At 38.6% G+C, this 22,530-nt stretch overlaps 1 protein-coding gene across 3 annotated transcripts; it reads right to left on the reverse strand.

The window, feature by feature from the left end:
- Positions 1-968: 968 nt before the first annotated feature.
- Positions 969-21,775, reverse strand: LOC128108927 (UDP-glucuronosyltransferase 2B17-like). 3 transcript variants are annotated; one of them, XM_052735936.1, is made up of 6 exons: positions 21,300-21,775; positions 19,450-19,594; positions 17,970-18,101; positions 8,874-8,961; positions 8,181-8,400; positions 969-1,277 (listed from the first exon to the last, which is right to left on the reverse strand). In XM_052735936.1, the coding sequence occupies exons 1-6, from the start codon at positions 21,773-21,775 to the stop codon at positions 998-1,000; spliced, it is 1,341 nt and encodes a 446-aa protein (XP_052591896.1). In that variant the 3' UTR covers positions 969-997. The 3 variants fall into 3 exon arrangements, with proteins under 3 accessions (XP_052591896.1, XP_052591894.1, XP_052591895.1); XM_052735934.1 differs by having other exon boundaries at positions 19,450-19,598; positions 21,052-21,775; XM_052735935.1 differs by having other exon boundaries at positions 21,048-21,775.
- Between the last annotated feature and the right edge of the window lie 755 nt (positions 21,776-22,530).

The raw sequence follows: 22,530 nt of genomic DNA on the forward strand, positions 1-22,530 counted from the left end.
GGGCCAGCTCTCCCATACTAAGTCATGAGGCCAGCTCTTCTACACTGTCATAGGGGGGCAGCTCTCCCATACTAAGTCATGAGGCCAGCTCTTCTACACTGGCATAGGGGGCCAGCTCTCCCATACTAAGTCATGAGGTCAGCTCTTCTACACCGGCATAGGGGGCCAGCTCTCCCATACTAAGTCATGAGGTCAGCTCTTCTACACTGGCATAGGGGGCCAGCTCTCCCACAGTGCAAAGGCAAGTGTTCATGTCACCTCTGATGCTACAGTGTGGTGGCTGGTGAGTGATTGGACCCGCTCAGCACAGTACTCAGACATTAACATGACCTCAAATGGCAGCCCAGACCAAGGAGGTCCACATCACCATGGACATTGACACAGACCCCTGATACAGAAAGTCCACGGACCCAGATATGGCCCTCTGTGGCATCACAGGTATCACCGTGGCCTCAGGTGGCAGTGCAGGCCTCTGACATCGGGTTGTTCCCTGCTGCCTTCACGTCTGCAGTTCTGCCTCCCTTCGAAGAGCACAAACTGCTTCCACTTCTCTTTCTCTCCTATCTCTCCACCACGTATTTACTCATCACAGTGGTGCCTGCCTCTGCCCAGGCCCAGGCCTCTCCTTTGTTTGAATTTTTTAAAAAATCATTTTTATTTGAGAAAGGGGAGGGCTTATTTCATCTCATAGCTCCCTGTCCATTACTGAGGAAAAGTAGGTCAGAGGTTAAAGACACGAATCAGAAGGCAGAACTGAAGCAGATGTAATGGAGGGACTCTGCTTACTAGGTTGTTCCTTATAGCTTGCTCAGGGTTTTCATTTTTATTATGTCTTTTAGTTTTTGAGATTATAATACAATTACATTATTTTTTCCCTTCCCTTTCCTCTCTCCAAAGAAGATATGACTTGATAAATTAATCAGTGAATATTTGGAAGGCAGTTCATAAATTACAGTGATGCTGAAATTTAGTTCATGTAGTACATTCTCAATGAGCTCTACTCATTCTTCATTTTCTTTCCCATCTTCGAAAACTTTTGATAAATGAATAAGCAGGATTTTATGGTAAAGAAAGCCAAGGCTGCCACACAGGCTAGTAGGAATCCAACCACATCCAGAGAGTGGTACTGGTACCAGGTGAGGTTATAGGCAAGTGGCCTCAGATGCTTGGCCCCTTTGTGGCGCATGACAAACTCAATCCAGAAGACGGCTCTGTCCAGGGGCTTTATGGGCTGGTCATGGTGAATGGTTGATAACCACATAGCTTTCTCTTTATAGCTGAAAGAAGTAAAATTCACATCAACTTACATAATGAATAAAAAATGCATGTGTGTAATTTTTGTGTAGATAATAAAGATAATTACACAAAAGTAGAAGGAAAATTAATTATGTTTTCTGTCCATGACTAGGAAGATCTTCAGAGGCATGTCTGAGCTCCTTGAGCATGTAAGATTAATCATAGCGACCATCTTGCTCCGGACTTCCCTTTTGGAACACTGGTGAGTGCCCTTCCTTGCCCCGGACCCCATCCCTGGGCACCAGCCACTCCAGGGAAGACCTGCCCAACTTGGCCCCAGGTTCTGGCCACTGGGCAGGTTCCCTGCTAGCCCCACTGGGAAAGATCCCTTTCCCCAAGACCCCTGGCAGTCCCTGCAGTCTCCACGCCCTGCCCCCACGCCCATCCGCCTGAGCCCCAAGCCTCTTCCTGAGACTTAGAGGCCGGCCCCCAGCTCCCATCTTGCTCTGGACTTCCCTTTTGGAACACTGGTCTGTCTGAACCAAGTGTGCGGATAAGGCCAAGAACAAACCACAAGGAGATGGGCAGACGTCAAGGCAGAAACATATACAACAAAATGAATAGCAATACAGCATCACCAGGCCCTAGCCCTCCTCCAACACCTAGACCTGAACATCAGAAATTGGAAGAAGCAGAAGAAAACAGCCTTATGAATGACATAATGAAGAAGCTAGAGGCTTGTGTAGAGGAAAAGACAAAAAAATGTGAAGAACGCTGTAAACAACTAGAGGAAAGGGCAAACAAATTAGAAGAAATCAATAAAGTCCTGGAAGAAAACAATAAAGTACTGAGAGAAAATCAAGAAAAATCAATGAAACAAATGAAGGAAACAGTCCAAGACCTGAAAAGGGAAATAGAAAAAATGAAGAAGACACAAACAGAGGGAATGCTGGAAATAGAAAATCTGAGAAAACGATTGGGAACTTCAGATGCAAGAATAATCAACAGAATGCAAGAGATGGAAGAGAGGATCTCTAGCATTGAAGATACAGTAGAAGAAATGCATTCATCAGTCAAAGAGAACACTAAAGCCAACAAAGTCATGAACCAAAATGTCCAAGAAATTTGGGACACCATGAAAAGACCAAACCTAAGAATAATAGGGGTCGAAGAAGGAGAAGAATACCAACTTAAGGGCACAGAAAATATATTCAACAAGATCATAGAAGAAAATTTTCCCAACTTAAAGAAGGAAATGCCTATGAAGATACAAGAAGCTTATAGAACACCAAACAAACTAGACCCCCCAAAAAAGTCCCCTCGCCACATAATAGTTAAACAACTAAACGTACAGAATAAAGAAAGAATATTAAGAGCAGCAAAGGAAAAAGGCCAAGTGACATATAAAGGCAAACCCATCAGAATAACACCCGATTTCTCAATGGAGACTTTGAAAGCCAGAAGAACCTGGACAGATGTAATGCAGACACTAAGAGACCATGGATGTCAGCCTAGACTAATATACCCAGCAAAACTTTCAATCACCATAGATGGAGTGAACAAGACATTCCATGACAAAGCCAGATTTAAACAATACTTATCCACAAACCCAGCCCTACAGAAAGCACTAGAAGGAAAATTCCAACCTAAGGAAGTCAGATACACCCTCGAAAACACAGGCAACAGATAAAGCCACAGCAGTAAACCCCAACGTATAGAAGTACACACACATCACCACCAAAAAATAACAGGAATGAACAATCACTGGTCATTAATTTCCCTCAATATCAATGGACTTAATTCACCTATAAAAAGACAGAGGCTTACAGAATGGATATGAAAGCAGGACCCATCTTTCTGCTGCATACAAGAAACACATCTCAAATTCAAAGATAGACACTACCTAAAAATAAAAGGCTGGGAAAAGACTTTCCAATCAAACGGTCTTAAGAAACAAGCGGGTGTAGCCATCCTGATATCCAGCAAAATAGACTTCAAACTAAAATCAATCAAAAGAGATCAAGAAAGGCATTACATACTCATCACAGGAAAGATCCACCAAGATGAAGTCTCAATTCTGAATATTTATGCCCCAAACACAAGGGCACCCACATATGTAAAAGAAACATTACTAAAGCTTAAATCACATATAAAACCCCACACATTAATAGTGGGAGACCTCAACACCCCACTTTCACCACTGGACAGATCTCCCAAATTGAAACTTAACAGAGAAATAAAGGACTTAACTGATGTCATGACTCAAATGGACTTAATCGATATCTACAGAACATTCCATCCTAACAAAAAAGAATATACCTTCTTCTCAGGACCCCATGGAACCTTCTCTAAAATTGACCACATACTTGGCCACAAAACAAATCTAAACAGATACAAAACAATTGGAATAACCTCCTGTGTTCTATCAGACCACCATGGTCTAAAGTTGGATTTCAACAACAACAAAAACTACAGAAAACCTACAATCTCATGGAAACTGAATAATACCCAACTGAATCACCAATGGGTTAAGGAAGAAATAAAGAAAGAAATTAAAGACTTCCTAGAGATCAATGAAAATGAAGACACCACATATCCAAATTTATGGGACACTATGAAAGCAGTACTAAGAGGGAAATTCATAGCACTAAATGCTCACATAAATAAGTTGGAGATGTCTCACACTAGAGACTTAACAGCATACCTGAAAGCTCTAGAACAAGAAGAAGCACAGTCTCCCAGGAAAAGTAGACGCCAGGAAATTATCAAAGTGAGAGCTGAAATCAATAAAATAGAAACAAAGAGAACAATACAAAAAATTAATGAAACAAAGAGTTGGTTCTTTGAGAAAATCAACAAGATAGACAAGCCCTTATCCAAACTAACCAAAAGACAGAGAGAGAGCATCCAAATCAACAAAATCAGAAATGAAAAGGGGGACATAACAACAGACATTGAGGAAATCCAGAGAATCATCAGGTCATACTTCAAAAACCTCTATTCAACAAAACTGGAAAACCTAAAAGAAATGGATAACTTTCTGGATAGGTACCACATACCTAAGTTAAATCAAGACCAGATAAACTATTTAAATAGCCCAATAACCCCTAAGGAAATAGAAACAGTCATTAAAAGTCTCCCAACCAAAAAAAGCCCAGGACCAGATGGTTTCAGCGCAGAATTCTACCAGATCTTCAAAGAAGAGTTAATACCAATACTCTCTAAATTGTTCCACACAATAGAAACAGAAGGAACATTACCAAACTCCTTCTACGAGGCTACAATTAACCCTAATTCCTAAACCAAACAAGGATACAACAAAGAAAGAGAACTACAGACCAATCTCCCTCATGAACATTGATGCAAAAATACTCAATAAAATACTGGCAAACAGACTCCAAGAACACATCAAAACAATTATCCACCATGATCAAGTAGGATTCATTCCAGGAATGCAAGGGTGGTTCAACATACGAAAGTCCGTCAATGTAATACACCATATAAACAAACTCAAAGAAAAAAACCATATGATCATCTCACTGGATGCAGAAAAGGCATTTGACAAAATCCAACACCCCTTCATGATAAAGGTATTGGAGCGATCAGGAATACAGGGAACATACCTAAACATAATAAAGGCAATTTACAGCAAGCCAACAGCCAACATCAAATTAAATGGAGAGAAACTCAAAGCAATTCCACTAAAATCAGGAACGAGGCAAGGCTGTCCGCTCTCCCCATACTTATTCAATATAGTACTTGAAGTTCTAGCCAGAGCAATAAGACAACATAAGGAGATTAAGGGGATACAAATTGGAAAGGAAGAAGTCAAGCTTTCCCTATTTGCAGATGACATGATAGTATACTTGAGCGACCCCAAAGATTCCACCAAGGAACTGATACAGCTTATAAACACCTTCAGGAACATAGCAGGATACAAGATCAACTCAAAACAATCAGTAGCCCTCCTATATACAATGGACAAAGAAGCGGAGAAGGAAATCAGAGATACATCACCCTTTACTATAGCCACACAAATGACATAAAATACCTTGGGGTAACACTAACCAAGCAAGTGAAGGACCTATATGACAAGAACTTTAAGTCCCTGAAAAAAGAAATTGAAGAAGATGTCAGAAAATGGAAAGATCTCCCATGCTCATGGATAGGCAGGACTAACATAGTAAAAATGGCAATCTTACCAAAAGCAATCTACAGATTCAATGCAATCCCCATCAAAATACCAACACAATTCTTCACAGACCTGGAAAGAATAATACTCAAATACATATGGAAAAACAAAAAACCCAGGATAGCCAAAGGAATCCTGTACAATAACACAACTTCTGGAGGCATCACGATCCCTGACTTCAAGCTCTACTATAGAGCTACAGTAATAAAAACAGCTTGGTACTGGCATAAAAACTGACATGTGGACCAATGGAATCGAATTGAAGACCCTGACATTAATCCGCACACCTATGAACATATAATTTTTGACAAAGAAGTCAAAAGTGCACAATGGAAAAAAGAAAGCATCTTCAACAAATGGTGCTGGCAAAACTGGATATCAACATGTAGAAGGCTGCAAATAGATCCATATCTATCACCGTGCACAAAACTTAAGTCCAAGTGGATCAAGGACCTCAACATAAATCCAGCTACTCTGAACCTGCTAGAAGAGAAAGTAGGAAGTAGTCTTGAACGCATTGGCATAGGAGACTACTTCCTAAATAGAACACCAGTAGCACAGACTCTGAGAGAAACAATCAATCAATGGGACCTCTTGAAACTGAGAAGCTTTTGTAGAGCAAAGGATATGGTCAACAAGGCAAAGCGACAGCCTACAGAATGGGAAAAGATCTTCACCAACCCCACATCTGACAGAGGACTGATATCCAGAATATATAAGGAACTCAAGAAATTAGACATCAAAATGCCCAACAGTCCAATTAAGAAATGGGCTATAGAACTAAACAGAGAATTCTCAACAGAGGAAACTCAAATGGCTGAAAGACATTTAAGGAATTGCTCAACATCACTAATCATCAGGGAAATGCAAATCAAAACAACTCTGAGATACCACCTTATGCCTGTCAGAATGGCTAAGATCAAAAACACTGAAGACACCTTATGCTGGAGAGGATGTGGAGCTAGGGGAACTCTCCTCCACTGCTGGTGGGAATGCAAGCTTGTACAACCACTTTGGAAATCAATATGGCGCTTTCTTAGAAAATTGGGAATCCATCTCCCCCAAGATCCAGCTATACCACTCTTGGGCATATACCCAAGGAATGCTCAACCACACCATAAGAGCACTTGTTCAGCTATGTTCATATCAGCATTGTTTGTAATAGCCAGAACATGGAAACAACCTAGATGCCCTTCAACTGAAGAATGGATAAACAAAATGTGGTACATATACACAATGGAATACTACTCAGCAGAGAAAAGCAATGACATCATGAGGTTTGCAGAGAAATGGATGGATCTAGAAAAAAATCATCCTGAGTAAGGTAACCCAGACTCAGAAAGACAAACATGGTATGTACTCACTCATAGCAGGATACTAGACATGAAACAAGGATGACTTGTCTGCTACTCACATCACCAGGGAAGCTACCTGGAAAACAGGACTCCAGGAAAGACACAGGGATCGCCCAATGACAGAGAAATGGAATGAGATCTACATGAACAGTTTGGACATGAGTGGGGGTAATGAAAGGCGAGGGTCGAGGGAGAGAGAGCTTGGGGGAGCGGGAGATCCCAGCTGGATCAACAACAGAGAGGGAGAACAAGGAATAGGAGACCATGGTAAATGAAGACCACATGAGAATAGGAAGAAGCAAAGTGCTAGAGAGGCCCACAGAAATCCACAAAGATACCCACACAACAGACTGCCGGCAATGGTCGAGAGACAGCCCGAACTGACCTACTCTGGTGATGGGATGGCCAAACACCCTAATTGTTGTGCTAGAAACCTCATCCAACTACTGAGGGATCTGGATGCAGAGATCCATGACTAGGCCCTGGGTGGATCTCTGGGAGTCCAATTAGTGAGAATGAGGAGGGTTTATATGAGCGAGAATTGTTGAGACCAAGGTTGGATAAAGCACAGGGACAAATAGCCAAATGAATGGAAACACATGAACTATGAACCAATGGCTGAGGGGTCCCCACTGGATCAGGCCCTCCGAATGGGTGAGACAGTTGATTGGCTTGATCTGTTTGGGAGGCATCCAGGCAGTGGGACCAGATCTTGTGCTCATTGCATGAGTTGGCTGTTTGAAACCTGGGGCCCTTGCAGGATTGTTTGGCTCGGCCTGGGAGGAGGGGACTAGACCTACCTGGACTGAGTCTACCTGGTTGACCTCAGTCTGTGGGGAAGGCTTTGCCCTGGAGGAGATGGGAATGGGGGGGGGGTTGGGGAGAAGGTGAGGGGGACGGGAGGGGGGAGAACAAGGGAATCCGTGGCTGATAAGTAGAACTGAATTGTATTGCAAAATAAATTAAAATAAAAAAAAAGAAGTACTAAGATAACACATGAAAAAAAAAAGATTAATCATAGCAAAGGAAAAATGGGAAAAGATCAAATATTCCTAAGGTGGAGTTTGGAGACAGCTAAACCTTAAATACAAAATATATCAAAATGAGATATTATTTGATTATATAAAACTTCAGTTATCCATAAGTAATTATTAATAACTTTGTGTACAAAGTACATACTAGTGTTGGGAGGTGTTAGTAGAAAAAAAATCCCTGGTTTTTGCGTATTTGTGTAAAGCAGAAAGAGAAACACCAATGGACTGAATCATGCCCTAATTTGTCTCTGTAACTACCATTATTTTTGCCTTCAGGAAAATTGTTGCTCCTTTAGTCTTCAGTAAGAAGGATAATGAATAATAAATAAATAACATATACACATATTAAAATGTTATACTCACGAAGGATTGTTTATAACTGCCTTCAGTGCATTGAGCAAATCTGACCCCGATATCGTTCTAATATTTAATGCAACAGCTGCTCCTTTGGCCACCATGTAGGCAATATTATCATTTTGTTCTCCAAACAAAGGAATGCCAATCATAGGGATTCCAAAATGGATCGCCTCATAGAGGCCATTAGCTCCACCATGAGTTACAAAGGCTTTGGTTTTTGGATGACCTAGAATAAGATGAATTCTGGTTAGCATTAATTAACAGACTTAGACATGAAATGAGAAATGTATACTATCAGGAACTGAAAGGAGATTTTCTGCATGAATATTTTTTTTAATTAATTAAATTTGTTTATTTAGTTTACATCATTTATTTAGTTTGCTCTCTCCTTATCACAAGAAAACCTACATGAAGATTCCTATACTCATAACCTGAGTGAAATGTTTTCCTGTTTAGAGCAAGAAGATACTAACTTTACAGAGAGATGTTTGCAGATTGGTTTATGACTTGAGACTTGAACTATGAAATACTGATTTCTACTTAAACACTTGGAGCACATGGTAGATAAGAGGAAATGGGTGTTAAAAAAGACCAAGTACACACCAGAACTTGTTATCTTAAATAAACAATACAATCACTAAGTGTAGTATAAGGGATTTTGAAGTCAACTAGGATAGGTTTGTTTTTTCAGAGTCTTACCTAGAAGGTCATTCTGGGGGAGCCAATTGTAGACTCTGGTATTGGGTCCTAAGGTGTCCGGTGTTTTACCATCAAATCTCCAAAGAACCTGTTAAGTGTTAGATAATCTTTATTGCTGGAGACAAATTTAATATTACACAGACTGAGCAGGTTATATTTAGGAATATGTGAGTATACATATGCATATATGTATGTAACCAAAACAATGAAAAAATATTTATGAATCTGAAAGAGAGCAAGGAACATGGATATGAGAGGGTTTGGAGAGAGGAATGAAAAGGGAAAAATGATGTAATTGTATTATAATTTCAAAAACAGAAATAATCAAAATAGAACCTTTTAAGTTTAGATATAACATAGTTGAATACCTCCCATAGGAGGGATGGAGAAATCAGAGGAGGTGAGAAATGAGAACTATTGAGAGACTGAGACGAAGAATGTGTCAGCAGTCTCTGTGATTATTTTTCCATTCAGACAGGATGAACATCATCATCATTTTCCAAGCAGAGATCTTTAGACAAATGAGATGGTTGATGATGCATGAAAATATTTAATACACTGCCATGTTGATATAATTCAATTTCAGAAAAGAGTAGCACATTACTAATAATTTATATTTTAATAAATATATTTTGATAGTTTGATAGTCTAGTTTAAATATCATTATATTGTAAATGCTTTAGAGTTTACTTTAATTCACTTTTTCCATGTTATTTTTAATGAATTTCAAGTTTTTGTCCTTGATTATTCATTCATGACAAATATTTCTGTTCCACAATTCTCTCTGGTCTGTAGTTCTTGAAACAATGCCATCATGTTGGCCAATAAATATGGAGTCATCTGACCCATCCTGAAGTAACCTTGCATAGTGTAGAGATGGAACATTGTCCTGGAATGGAGTCACATGAGAATTCTGAGTGCTTTAGAGAACACTCTAAGAAAACAGAACAAGGGTCTTGTGACCTCAATTTCTTCAAAACACGTGATTGTTCTTGGCATGTGTTTTTACCCTCCTCCCAGGTGTAGCAGATAGGAGTGGGTCTACTTCAGGTTAACCACTGCTGCTTGCTGTTGTTATCCAGAGAATGTTTAAACTGTCCTTTTTGTGACTCTGTGGTGGTTTGCAAGAAAATGGCCACCTAAGCAGGTGGCACTATTAGGAGGTGTGGCTGTGTTAGAGGAAGTGTGTCACTTAAGGGGTCGGCTTTGAGGTCTCTTTTGCTTAAGCTTTCCTCAGTTTGACTGTCAGTGGAGTTCCTGTTGTATGTGAATGTTACACTTTCACCTCCATCACCATGTCTTCCTGCATGCTGCCATGCTCTCCTTCATGATGATAATGAACTGATTCTCTGAAACTGTCATTGAGTCACCATAATTAAATGTTTTCTTTATAAGTGTGGCCGTGGTCATGCTGTCTCTTCACAGCAATAAAAACCCATCTAAGACAGCCTCTATGGAAAAACATGTTTGTTAGTTAGTTTGTTTTTTGATTTTTTTGTCATACATGACTTGTCCTTTTGATTATATACAGCTTCAACTCATGTGATCTTTGCTCATGTGACCTTTCTTAACCCTCAGAGTATGCATTGTCTGATTCTCTGAATAAAATTGGCTATGGCATGAGACTTTAGTCTGCCCCATTTATCAGCTCCATTCTCCCAAGACCCACTGTCTCTGGAGTTGTTTTAAATGGCTTCTAAACAGGCAGCTGAAATTGGCTACGTGATAGGAGAGGGGGAACCCTCACAGAAGGAGGTGAATAAGAAAAATGGGGCAGAAACCAAGGAAGGCTTTGCCTTTTGTTGAGGCTTGTGCATTCTTTTTTTTTTTTTTTTAAAGAAGGGAGGTGCACAGAATCACAGGTATTAGTCTGTGTTAGTCTGTACAAATTTCTGGTGACTATAATTCCTAGTTTCCAGAAGAAGGTTCTTCAGATGAAGAAGTGTGGGACAGAGTCTGATTGAATATAAAAGGCATATAAATGAGGAGAAAAGATTCCCATTCAATTTTGGGTCACTTGGGCATTGATTTTGACTATTATTAAAATACTTAAGGAAGATAAAAAATAAGGAAGTTATTAACCATGAGGAAGAGATGGCTAATTCCTTGCATGAATATAAACTGGATGATCACATCAGAAAATTGGTAACGAAGGTAAAGGAAAAAAACAAGAGAAGATTTTCCCAGTGTAGATAAATTGCACCACTGATATCTGTGCAGGAGATGGCTCGCTCAGCTCCCTTATTGGAGTCTCCTTTAAAGATGTTTCCTGTATTGCCTAAAGAATATCCTGAATCATCTGGTGAGGTCTGATAATAAATCTAATCTTGGATTCTCTCAATTGTTTTGATGAGATTTAGGAGAGCCTATGAGAAACCTAGCTTTACAATCTAAATAAGCTAGGGTATGGCATCAAAAAAGAATTTATTTAACAATTCTCTGGCATCACAAGCTGAGCTTGGTACTCCCAGTGAAATTTCAAGAAAATCAAAATGTTTATCAGGGACTAGAATGGATACAATGAAAGATTTTAAGAAGGCTTGTACTTCCTATATACCTACTGCTCTATGTACTTGTGAATATATTTTTGGTTGGAACAATAATGCACAATGATTGCCATATGATTTTCATATAATAGTTAAAATGGTTCTTGGCCCTTTCAAGCTTCTTCAGTGGCAAGTGTGGCCTGCAGATGAAGCCCAAAAAAAGTTCTACAGCTAGGACTGAGGGGTAATCCTAGAAATGTCGCATGTGATATAATGACAGAGTTATTACACAATAACAGATTATTAGCTACATAATATGCCTCCTGCAGCTCTCCCACAATTTATGATCATAGTCATGGCAGCCTGGACACTGATATGGAATCTGACTTCGGGTCTAGTTTTAAAAAATGTGCATAGTCCCTCTGAGTCTTATGATAGCTTCATAGGGAGACTCAAAGTTGCTATTCAAAAATCAATAAAGGCAGAACAAATTCAAGAGTTATTATTAAAACAGTTTGCTTCTGATCAGTGCCAATGAGGATTGCCAAGGATTAATCAAGCCTCAAAGAGAGATAGAAAATGTTATGGACTTTCTAAAGTTATGCGGAAATGTATGGATCTATAAACATAGAGCAAAATTAGCTGCTATAGTAATCTATGCTACACAAAAACAGATGTTAGCAGAGTGTCTACTTAAAGAAGCAATGTAAATTGCCCCTATAAAAACTGAATGTTCAGAATCAATGAGCTCCTGGTATGCCCTATATGAAAGAAAGGAAAACATTGGCTTTAGAAATGCTGATCTAAATAAGATAAGGATGGCAATACAATTGCCTGACAACAATAACAGTACCAGTCAACAATAGGGAAACATGTTGAGGGTCCTATCCTACCTCAAACAGTTAGACTTTTATCGGGTTGCAATAGTTTATCCATGAAAGGAATCATAGTTCATACAAGAGTCATTGATGAAGATTATACAGGTAAAATTGCCATCTTGATCACAGTGCCTACTAATTGGCCATTTAAAGCAGGAGAAAAAAATTGCAGTTATTTTACTGTGTATAGTTTCTACATGAAAAAAAAAAAACCTAGCTGTGTGATTGAGGATTCAGTAGTACAGAAAAGACTGTAGCATTAAGCACCATATTAAAGGAAAATGATAAACAATTATTAGATTTAAAAATAAGAGGAAAAATGTTTACAAGATTAATTGGTCATGGAACTGATGTTTCTCTTATAACCATGGAATAATGGCCTCATGAATGACCTGTTATGGATTTGTAAATTCAACCCTGATAAAGTTGGGAACTATGAACTCTAGCAAGATTAAACAAAATGCTACAAATTACAGTGGACGGGCCCATGAGCCATAATGGAAGTTCTCCAACCTTATGTTACTTATATTCTGATTGAGAGACTTTCTATAACAAACTCATGAAGAAATCTATATGCCCACCTTTAAGGCTGCCCATTCTTCACAATCGCAATTGCTGATGAAAAGATTGAGTTATCAAAAATGAAAAGGACTATGAAAAGAGTTATAAGGGATTAGTGAACCTATGTTCTCACATGGATAAGATCATAAGCATGGCTTCGGTTTTTCATAGGAGACAAAATTATATGAAAATCTAGTGACCCCGTCTGGATACCTAATGGCCTGTTTCTAAGAGAGAAGTTATGGGGTCTTCACAAGTTAGACAGAGAACAGTGGAGAATGGGTACATAAAGCCCTCTTTTTTCTCCCTGGAATTCACCGGTTTTTGTAATTAAAACACAATCTGGTAAATGGAGATGGTTGATTGACTTCTGAAATGTTAATGCCAGCCTGTTTTACCTGCAGACAGCTATTGTTAAAGATTGGCCTTCAATAGCTTGACATTTAAAAGATTGCTTTTATATTATACATATTCATCCTGATAATAAGGTATATTTGGCCTTTTCTGTTCCTCATTCAATCATAAAGAACCTCAGCTCTGATATCAATGGACTGTATTACCTCAAGGCATGACAAATCCTCTATTAAGTGTCAATATTATGTAGGAAAGCTTTTAGAGCTTGTGAGTGAGGCCCTTCCTCAGGCTTGCATTTGTTAGGTTTCAAACCTGGGACAAATGGCTGAGGTGCCTATCTCACATTTCAAGGCTGACCTGGCTGTCTGTTTTCCCTTCAATCCCTCAGACCCTACCTGTCACAGGGACCTTCTGGCTGGCATACACTGCCCCCTTTCCTGAACTCTCCAGCCCAGAGGGCTGTGCTGGTCTTCCCTAGATAATCCAACAATTTTGTATGCCCGCTCTTTTTTGTACCTTTGGCCATCTGGTCCCCTCTCTCCCCTCTACCTTTCCCTCTCCCTTCTCCTCACATGGCACAGCTCAGTTTGTTCACGACCACTCTGGACTCTCTCTGTCCCTATCCCTGCCTCTGGCTATGCTATCATATATCTATACTAAACCTTCTCCTCCACCATAATTAGGAACAGCCATATTCTTCCCTTTCTTTTTATTTCTTTTTTTTTGTTCATTCAATATTATTCATTATAGTTAGTCACCATCAAAGAGAAAGAGCTGTGATCCATATATGACATCACTCAGGATGTGCTGCATAAAAATGGGCTTATTATTACACCACAAAAAGTACAAAGATCATGCACTGTGTAATATTCAGGGTAACTAGTTACTAGAACAAGTGCTAAGAACTACCACCCCTGCCCCCGCAAATGTCCATTAGACTCGATAATTTAAAAATGCTCAACAATGAGCCGGGCGGTGGTGGCGCACGCCTTTAATCCCAGCACTCGGGAGGCAGAGCCAGGCGGATCTCTGTGAGTTCGAGGCCAGCCTGGACTACCAAGTGAGTCCCAGGAAAGGCACAAAGCTACACAGAGAAACCCTGTCTCAAAAAAAAAAAACAAAACAAAAAAAAAAAACAAAAAAAAAGCTCAACAATGACTTTCAACCATTATTAGGGAATATTAATTGCCTACTATTAAATTACCAATCTATTAAATCTCTGACAGGAGAGACAGCATTGGACAGTCCTTATTTTATCTAGAGAGGCAAAGTAAGAATTACAGCTTTTGAATTGAAACTGAAGGAGACATTTGTGTATCGTGTGGATCCTTTGCTGCCTTAAAGCTATTTATTTTCGCCACTGAATTGTCTCCTACAGGTAGTATAGCACAAGAGAATGAGCCATCCGGATGGGTTTATTTACACCATAAGTGCCGTAAAATACTAACTGTTTACATTACCCTTCTCGCTCAATTAGTAAATGAGGGGAGGACCCAATGTTAACATGTATATGGATTTGAGTCTTGCTGTATTATATTACCCCTAAATAACAATAAGTTTTAAAGAGAGTTACTGAACTCTATGGATTTTCAAATTTCATTTATGCATTACTATGGAAGGATAGGAAACTGTTTTAATTTCATCTTCTATTCTATTACTTCTTGGAATGTGTTTTTGCTCTCCTCCCAGGTGTAGCAGACAGGAGTGGGTGTACTTCAGGTTAGCCACGACTGCTTGCCATTGTAATCCAGAGAATGTTTAAAGTGTCCTTTAGGTGCCTCCGCGGAAAACATGTTTTTGCCACACATGGCTTGTCATTATGATTGTATACAGCTTCAACTCATGTGATCTTAACTCATGTTTCTTAACTCTCAGAGTATATGTTGTCAGGTTCTCTGAATGAAGTTGGCTATTGCATGAGACTTTAATCTGCTTCATTTTATTGGCTCCATTCTTCCAAGTGCCACTACCTTTGGAATGGTGACAGTTCAGGTTTTAAAACAAGACATTAAACCTACTGTATCATTTTCACCCAAAACGACATATGTTCTTTGTAGAGCAATTTCTGTGGACAAACAGGCTCAGAACATGCTTGCATTATCTGTACTTTGGAACTCCATCTGCTGTCCATATAATGACTATGACCACATCCAGTGAGACTAACATTTCATTTTTTTCATTTCTCTGGGAGTTTCATGTAATATGCTTTTATCATATTCACTCCCCTACCCAAATCTTCCCTAAAGCACCCCTGTGCCTATCCGCTCCACTTGGTATCCTTAAAAAAAGAATCTTCCCACACAATTGGTCAATTGTTCACTCTAAATATTCTCGGATGTGTGGTCTTCCAGTAGAGAACAATGGACTTATCAGGAGCTACTCTCTTCCTCTCTTACAAGCTAATCATTGTCAATAGTTCCATGGCTTTGGGTGGGATTGTATACCAACCTCCCCTTTCCGTGTTCAGATTTGCTCTGTTTTTAGCTGCACAAGTTTTGTTCACATTTTTTTATTCACATCAATTCAAATCTAAGTAATCATTGTTTGTTCATGAGAAATCAATTTTGCCTTAGGATTCTAAGAATCTTAATGTCAGTAAACAAACTCTAGTCAATAATGGCAAGAAAAATTGCATGTAGAATTTTGAAGGTGAATCCACAATTATTGAAAATATTGAGATTTGGAATATCTTCCCCCATCTCGATCTCATTCTCTCTTTCCCTTCCTGGGTGTTCTGTATGTGTTGGCGTATATACAAGCCAATTCGAGTGTGTGAATGCTGTTTAAGAGTTCCAATGGAACTGTGTGGAATAGAGAAGACTACTTTCTTCAGATATTCATCCTGATGTCTCTCCTATTGGAGACAGAATCTCTTAATTAAATTGTTTGATACTTTTTTCTGCTGCTGGCCCACAGGAATTCTCCTTTTTCTGCCTTTCATCTCTGATAGGAGTGTTGGCACTATAGACATACAGTATTGATTCTGACTTGATATGGGTTTTGGGGACTTAAACTGAGCTGATCACACTGGACTGAAAACATTTAACACACCGAGCCAGTGAACTTCTCTAGTTCAGAAGTTCATTAAATGTAGCAAATATATGTTAAACATGTAGTAAATGCTCTGTTTTATGAGGTTCATCAGGGCATTCTAAAATTATTAACTTATTTGGGGCCTGAATTGGAACTGATTTGGGTATTGATGAGCATAATAATCTCTGCAAGGATTCTTTGCAGTCTTTTGTAAGTAATTTGCTATTCCCAAGTAATGGTATTGAAAAATATCCCCAAATTTAATGACACTACTTTATTTCTCACTGATTGTTATGTAGTCTTTATGATGAACTGCAGATTTTCCTACAGAGTTCAAAATGTTTTGTGACAGGAAAACCAGTCCCAAACTAAAGCCTTTGATAGCAGCTAATGTTAGAATTCTCAGAAAATCTCATAAAATGGAGCATTATCCACATGACTAACATGAATTTGCTATGTTACTTATAAAATTATGTAAAGGATTGAAAAATTAATGTAAGTGATTAAAGAGAGGCTATTCTACAAAAGGCAAAAATGTTCATAAATATTCATAATGTTCATAAATGTATACAAATTTAATTCATAGGAAATTACTTTGTGGCATGCTTTATGAAATGAGTCATCTGAAACTTTTTTTTTAAACTTTAGGTTCCTCTGGACTCTTTCTTATTTTCATATTTCTTCCTTGAATGGTAGGAGCTTCACTCTGACTGGTGACAAGCAGGGTCCTGTCTTCCATCTTTTATGATGACAGAGATCACTGTGAGGGAAGCTCCCATCTCTACCTTTCCTTTATCTGCTTCTCCTACACATATTGGCAGTCTAGTCGAGGCTAGAATGAAAGTTTTTTTTAATTCTCTTTCTCTCAATTAGCCAAAAATGTACTCTGATTGAGAGTTAAATGACCCTCTCATCCTGCACACTGAAGAGGCCTAGTTCAAAGTTAGGATGTAGAGTCATGCTACATTCCCAACTTTTTCAATACCTGCTTACTTCTGGGGATGTCTTTCTGTATGCTGTGAATGTGTTGCTCTGATTGATTGATAAACAAAATGGTGATTGGCCAGTAGCCGGGCAAGAAGTATAGTATAGGTGGGATAAGCAGAGAGGAGAATTCTGGAAGTGGAAGGCTGAGTTAGGAGACACTGCCAGCCCCCAATCCTCACACCCCACCCTGCCCCCACCCCCTGCCATGAGAAGCAAGATGTAAGGACACCCGGTAAGCCATGAGCCACGTGGCAAGGTATAGATTTATAGAAATGAGTTACTTTAACATATAAGAACTAGATAACAAGAAGCCTGCCAGGGCCATACAGTTTTTAAGTCTCTGTGTTTACTTGGGTCTGAGCCACTGCAGAAGCTGGGTAGGCACAGGAAAACTGCACCTACAGCTTACTGTTACTCTGGTAGAAATAATAAATAAAAAACTTCTCCCCTCCCCTGCAAAATCTAATGTATGCAGTGACTTTAAATATTCAATAAATACAACAAGCGACTCTGAAGAATTTGGCTGTCTACATACTCTGGATAGCAAGTCATCATCATGCCAGGCTTTCAGAATGTGCCCACAGTGGTCACAGTGTTTTATCCAAGTCACTCTCAGTCAAAAACAACTTCTGTAGCTTTGTGGCATCTGTTGTGAATATCTGTTTCTAAATGTGGCTAAGGTAGATTAGAGCTTTCTTAAAACTTTACCTTTCACACATTCATTTCCATAATCAGACCTTCAAGGACTTTTCACAGACTTAGTATACAGTTGCCTCTCATGGAGCACTTTACCTCACCTTTTGTGGAATCTGGGCAAGGGCCCACGCAATTGCATTGGCCTTTTCTTCTGTCATGTTTCCGACCATTGACCCCAGAGAAAACACCACAACACCATGCTCTCCAGAGCTCTGGACAAAGTCTTCCATTTCCTGTGATGAGAATTTGCTTCATGACTAAATAACAATTATAGAAAAGTTACTTATAAAACCTATATGAAAACTAGGAAAATAAATATTGAAGTGTTCCTAGGAATTTTTAGAATAGTGGTGTCAGAACATACAGAAGACAAAAATGGCAATGTCAAAGACGTTCAATTTCACTGGCATCAATACAGAGTGTACTCACGCATTATGCTGCAAACATTCTAGATACTTTCCTCTGGCAAAATTAAAACTCAGAATTGCACGCATTATATATGAAGTATTCATAAAAGTATATCTTCATTGACATGTTTTCACCCTACAAAAAGGGTGATATTTTTCCCTTTCTATTTCATTTTTCTCCTCTAATGGCTGATTTAATATTATGAACTAGTATTTGATGAAATATCTATGTTGTAGCATGTACGTATGTGGTAGTTAACACAAACTTCCTAGTATGATTAATAAAACATCTTGGTTCTTTGTGACATAATCATATTTTCATGGTAAACATATACTTCATAATTTCCTGATATTGTGCATAATTAGGATATTTTCAGAGATGACTTCCGCAGTTTACTGGTTAGATATAAACTATGTCTATGTTGTTTCTCTAGATATCAAAAAATTACCTCGGATATATGTTCATCATAGCTTTTGAAGATTGACAAGTTTCTGATGTGATGAGTTTAACTAATTTAATTACTGTATCTTTTGTGAAATAGTTTATATGTGCATTTGTGCATTTTGCACATGTGTGTGTTTGTGTATGTGTATATGCTTATGTGTGTAAGCGTGCATGAATGCATGTGTGTGTGTGTGTGTGTGTGTGTGTGTGTGTGTGTGTGTGTGCGCGCGCTGGATTGCTTCCCTGCCTTTGTTTTAGCACATGGATGCCAAATGTTAAAATCTGATGTCTTTTTCTATCAATCTTTAACATAGTTTTTTGAGACTGTCTCACATTGAAAACAAATCTCACCATTTTTAACAGATTAGTGGCCAGCAAGCTCCTAGTATCAACCTGTTTCTGCAACCTCAGTACTAATGCCATAGTAATATGTGGGGTCACCCAAATTTTTACATGGGTGTTGGATTGAAACTTACATCCTCATAGTTGCTTGCTAAGGATTACCCAATGACTAACCACAGAGTACCCTAAGTGACTTAATTTAACTTATGATAGGAATATTTCCCAGGTCTATCACATTCTTTCCTGAGTTTATTGAACTCCTAGTTAGCCGGATGTTTAATTCTACTTCCTATCTCTATCACAGGGAGAACTATGTAAGGAGAAGTGTCGAATCACTTTCACCAGAAATTAAATCAAATGAAAAAGAGATTACAAAAACATATTTACCTTAGGCAAGGGTTTTGCAGGTTTGCAGTGGAGTCCTCCAATATAGTCAACATTCGGTAAAGTTGGGTGAGGAAACTCCAGATCCCAATAGGATCTAATGAGCCACATTTCTGCTTTGCTTAATGTCTCAGCGAAGGTAGTGGGCCTTCCTAGATGGAGAAAATTAGCACACAAGGAAGGGAAAAGTTGACAGGATTGTCATCTGAATATACGATACATTTTCTTAAAAATGAAAAGAAGTAATATTTGATGTAGAACATGTGCATTTAAGAACAAGTGTTAATTAATATGTAACATTATTTGCATGTGTAATGGATTTGTGGCTCACATAATATACAAAAATGTCAGTGTGGGTTTATTTTTAAAGCAAACTGTAAGAATTACCTCATGTCTCCTCAGTAATTTGAAATAATAAATAGTCATTGAAATCTCCCACTAAGCCACCATATGAATGAGCACACATTTTATTTCTCTCTACATCTTCAAGAGGAACAGTGCAAATATAAGCACTCATTTCAGGTCCAAAAGTCACACCACACTGTGTACACTGGCCAGACTTCCCCAGGGTCACTGTGGTTTGTAGCCAATCCTTCTTCCTTGTTTTGCAAAAGAAGCTGTAAAGTTGATGAATATCTGAATTTCTGGTTAGTGCCTCTACTTCTGTTTCATATCAGGAAATCTAACAGTACTAATCCTATAAAGACAATATCAATATTTTCAGAAATTATGAGAATAGAAATTTTTGGCCAGTCTTAACTATGGCATATTTTTTAAGAGAAAAAAACATGACTTCAAAAAGTAAAGAATGAGTGCATCAGTGTCCCTGCTTCTGTAGTGTTTAGACAATGGATTTTAGGAAATTACACAATAAGGGATATGGCATTGTCAGGAACCTCACTTCCATTTTTAAGCCTGTGAACTAGCATAGTATCTTTCAAGAATAAGGGAATTCTCTAGAAAATACAGAGAAAATATTTTATGATTTATATTTTTATTTATGTGTCTGTGTGAGTAGGTGGTAAGATTATTCAGGTGCCTGCAGATGCCATAAAAGGGCAGCAGCTCCCTGAAGCTGAAGTTGCAGGCAATTTTGAGCCACTGGGTCTGGGTGGGTGCTAGGAACAAAAATCAGGTACTCAACACGAACAGGAAACACTTAAACTTTTGTCATGATTTTAGATCCCACATTATCATTTTAAATAAAGACTGTGGCCTATGCAAAAGACAGTGTTTTCTTGAATGTCATATACATATTGAAACTGTAAAATACGTCATCCTATAATCTACAGTAATCAAGATTTGGTTAACTAGCAAGTGACTTGTTAAAATAAACAGTCAAGTGAGTAAAAACTCACTTAGGGAAGTCTGCTTTCATCTTTCTGCAACTGTCTAGCTCACCAGAATGTCCTGTGTCAGGACTGCTGCCTGCTTCTATTTGATCAATATTGTGAGCTTTTACAGGGTTTGTGATTTTGGTAGCTAATTTCGTATTACATTGGATCACCTATAAAAGACAGCTTCACTTTGTATTTCAGTGACATAATACATTTAAATGCTTGTGAAATTTAGGCTAATAAGCTACTGATAAGAAACATAACTTACCCAAAGTTTCACTATAAAACTGATCCCATTTCTTCTCATTAAATATCTGAAACCAAAAGTCAAAATAAAGCATACATATCATGTTTTTTACCCTCTCCATGAATGTCATTTGACCACCTAATCCAGACAGAATCATAGGTACATAAGACGGCGGGAGTATTAATCCTCCACTGTACTTTTCCATTGTATAACCAGGAGAGAATCGAAGACTGTACAGAAAAGGGATCTGGAGAAGTTCAGCTATCAGCTCCCCACAGGGGCCAATGGCATCCGAGAAAACGACATCAAACTTGGAATTCTGTAGTTTTGTCATAAGTTGTTTGTTTGTAACTGTGTCTTTACAAATACTTAGAAATTTATCAGAATATTCATCCATAACGTTTTGTAGCAAAGGAGAGTATGATAAACATGAATCTCTTGGTACTTCGTAAGTCCATACTTCCACAAACTTGTTGAAATACTTTTCCAGATCATCTTTACTGACAGATGTGTGATAAGACTCAAACTTCAGGCTAGGTGATTTTTGGGGATCAACAAAGATAGAAGATGCAGGTCTCAGAACTGTCACTTCATGACCCCTCTGTGCAAGTTCATCCAGTATTATCTTCAGATTCAGCCAATGACTGAATTCCATCGGCCATACCAACACCTTCCCACAATTCCCAGGTCTGAAGTAGCAACTCATCTGCAGGAGCAGCAGAACAGACATCCACTTCACAAACATCCTGGGAAATCAAATCTTCTGTTCACAGTGTGTTCCCTTTTGTCATTGCTCATTCTTGTATCTAAGAAGAAAAAGCCATGAGTTAAAATATAACCCAAGTTGGTTAAAGCAAATATAGTAAATGACCGCGTTGAACTTGGGAACTGACTGGAGATAGTAAAAGCAAATATTAATTATTTCATATTTACATATGAGTGTTTAATGTCACATTTTGCAATAAAGCAAATTTAGGTGTCAGTTAACTGTTTGCATAACTTTTCTGTTTGTAAGAGATTTGAGTAGTAGCAAGAATACTGATTTAGTGCAAGGTTTCTTCTCAACACAGAACCCAAGATGCAGTAATTACACAGTTTGGAAGTATTTCATGTGTATCATTTTTTTAAGATTTTTTTTGTGAGAATGTCAATTAATGTATTCACATATATATAATTTCTAAAATAGCTTGACAGTGCACCTAACTAACTTGACTGGCAGAAGCCCTGAGAAGCAGATAGGTAAGTGCCTCCTCCTACATATGTCCCTCGGGAAACAATTAAACAGACTTGCCTGAGTGATGTTCTCTCATAAGGCATCCAGTTGCTTCTACCTATCTGTCCACTGGCTTTTCATGAGCCCAAGAAGAAGCTGAATAGCTTGAAATCTTAATCTTTGTCCACAAAGTCCTTGAGAAATAGATGGAAACATGTATATATGCATTCCTTGCTCTCAAGGAAACACCATGACCACCCTTCCTGAGATCAGCAATCTCTGTAAGG

The sequence above is a fragment of the Peromyscus californicus genome, unplaced genomic scaffold (assembly GCF_007827085.1).
Source record: "Peromyscus californicus insignis strain IS unplaced genomic scaffold, ASM782708v3 Scaffold_13__1_contigs__length_99412109, whole genome shotgun sequence".
Taxonomy (NCBI): domain Eukaryota; kingdom Metazoa; phylum Chordata; class Mammalia; order Rodentia; family Cricetidae; genus Peromyscus; species Peromyscus californicus.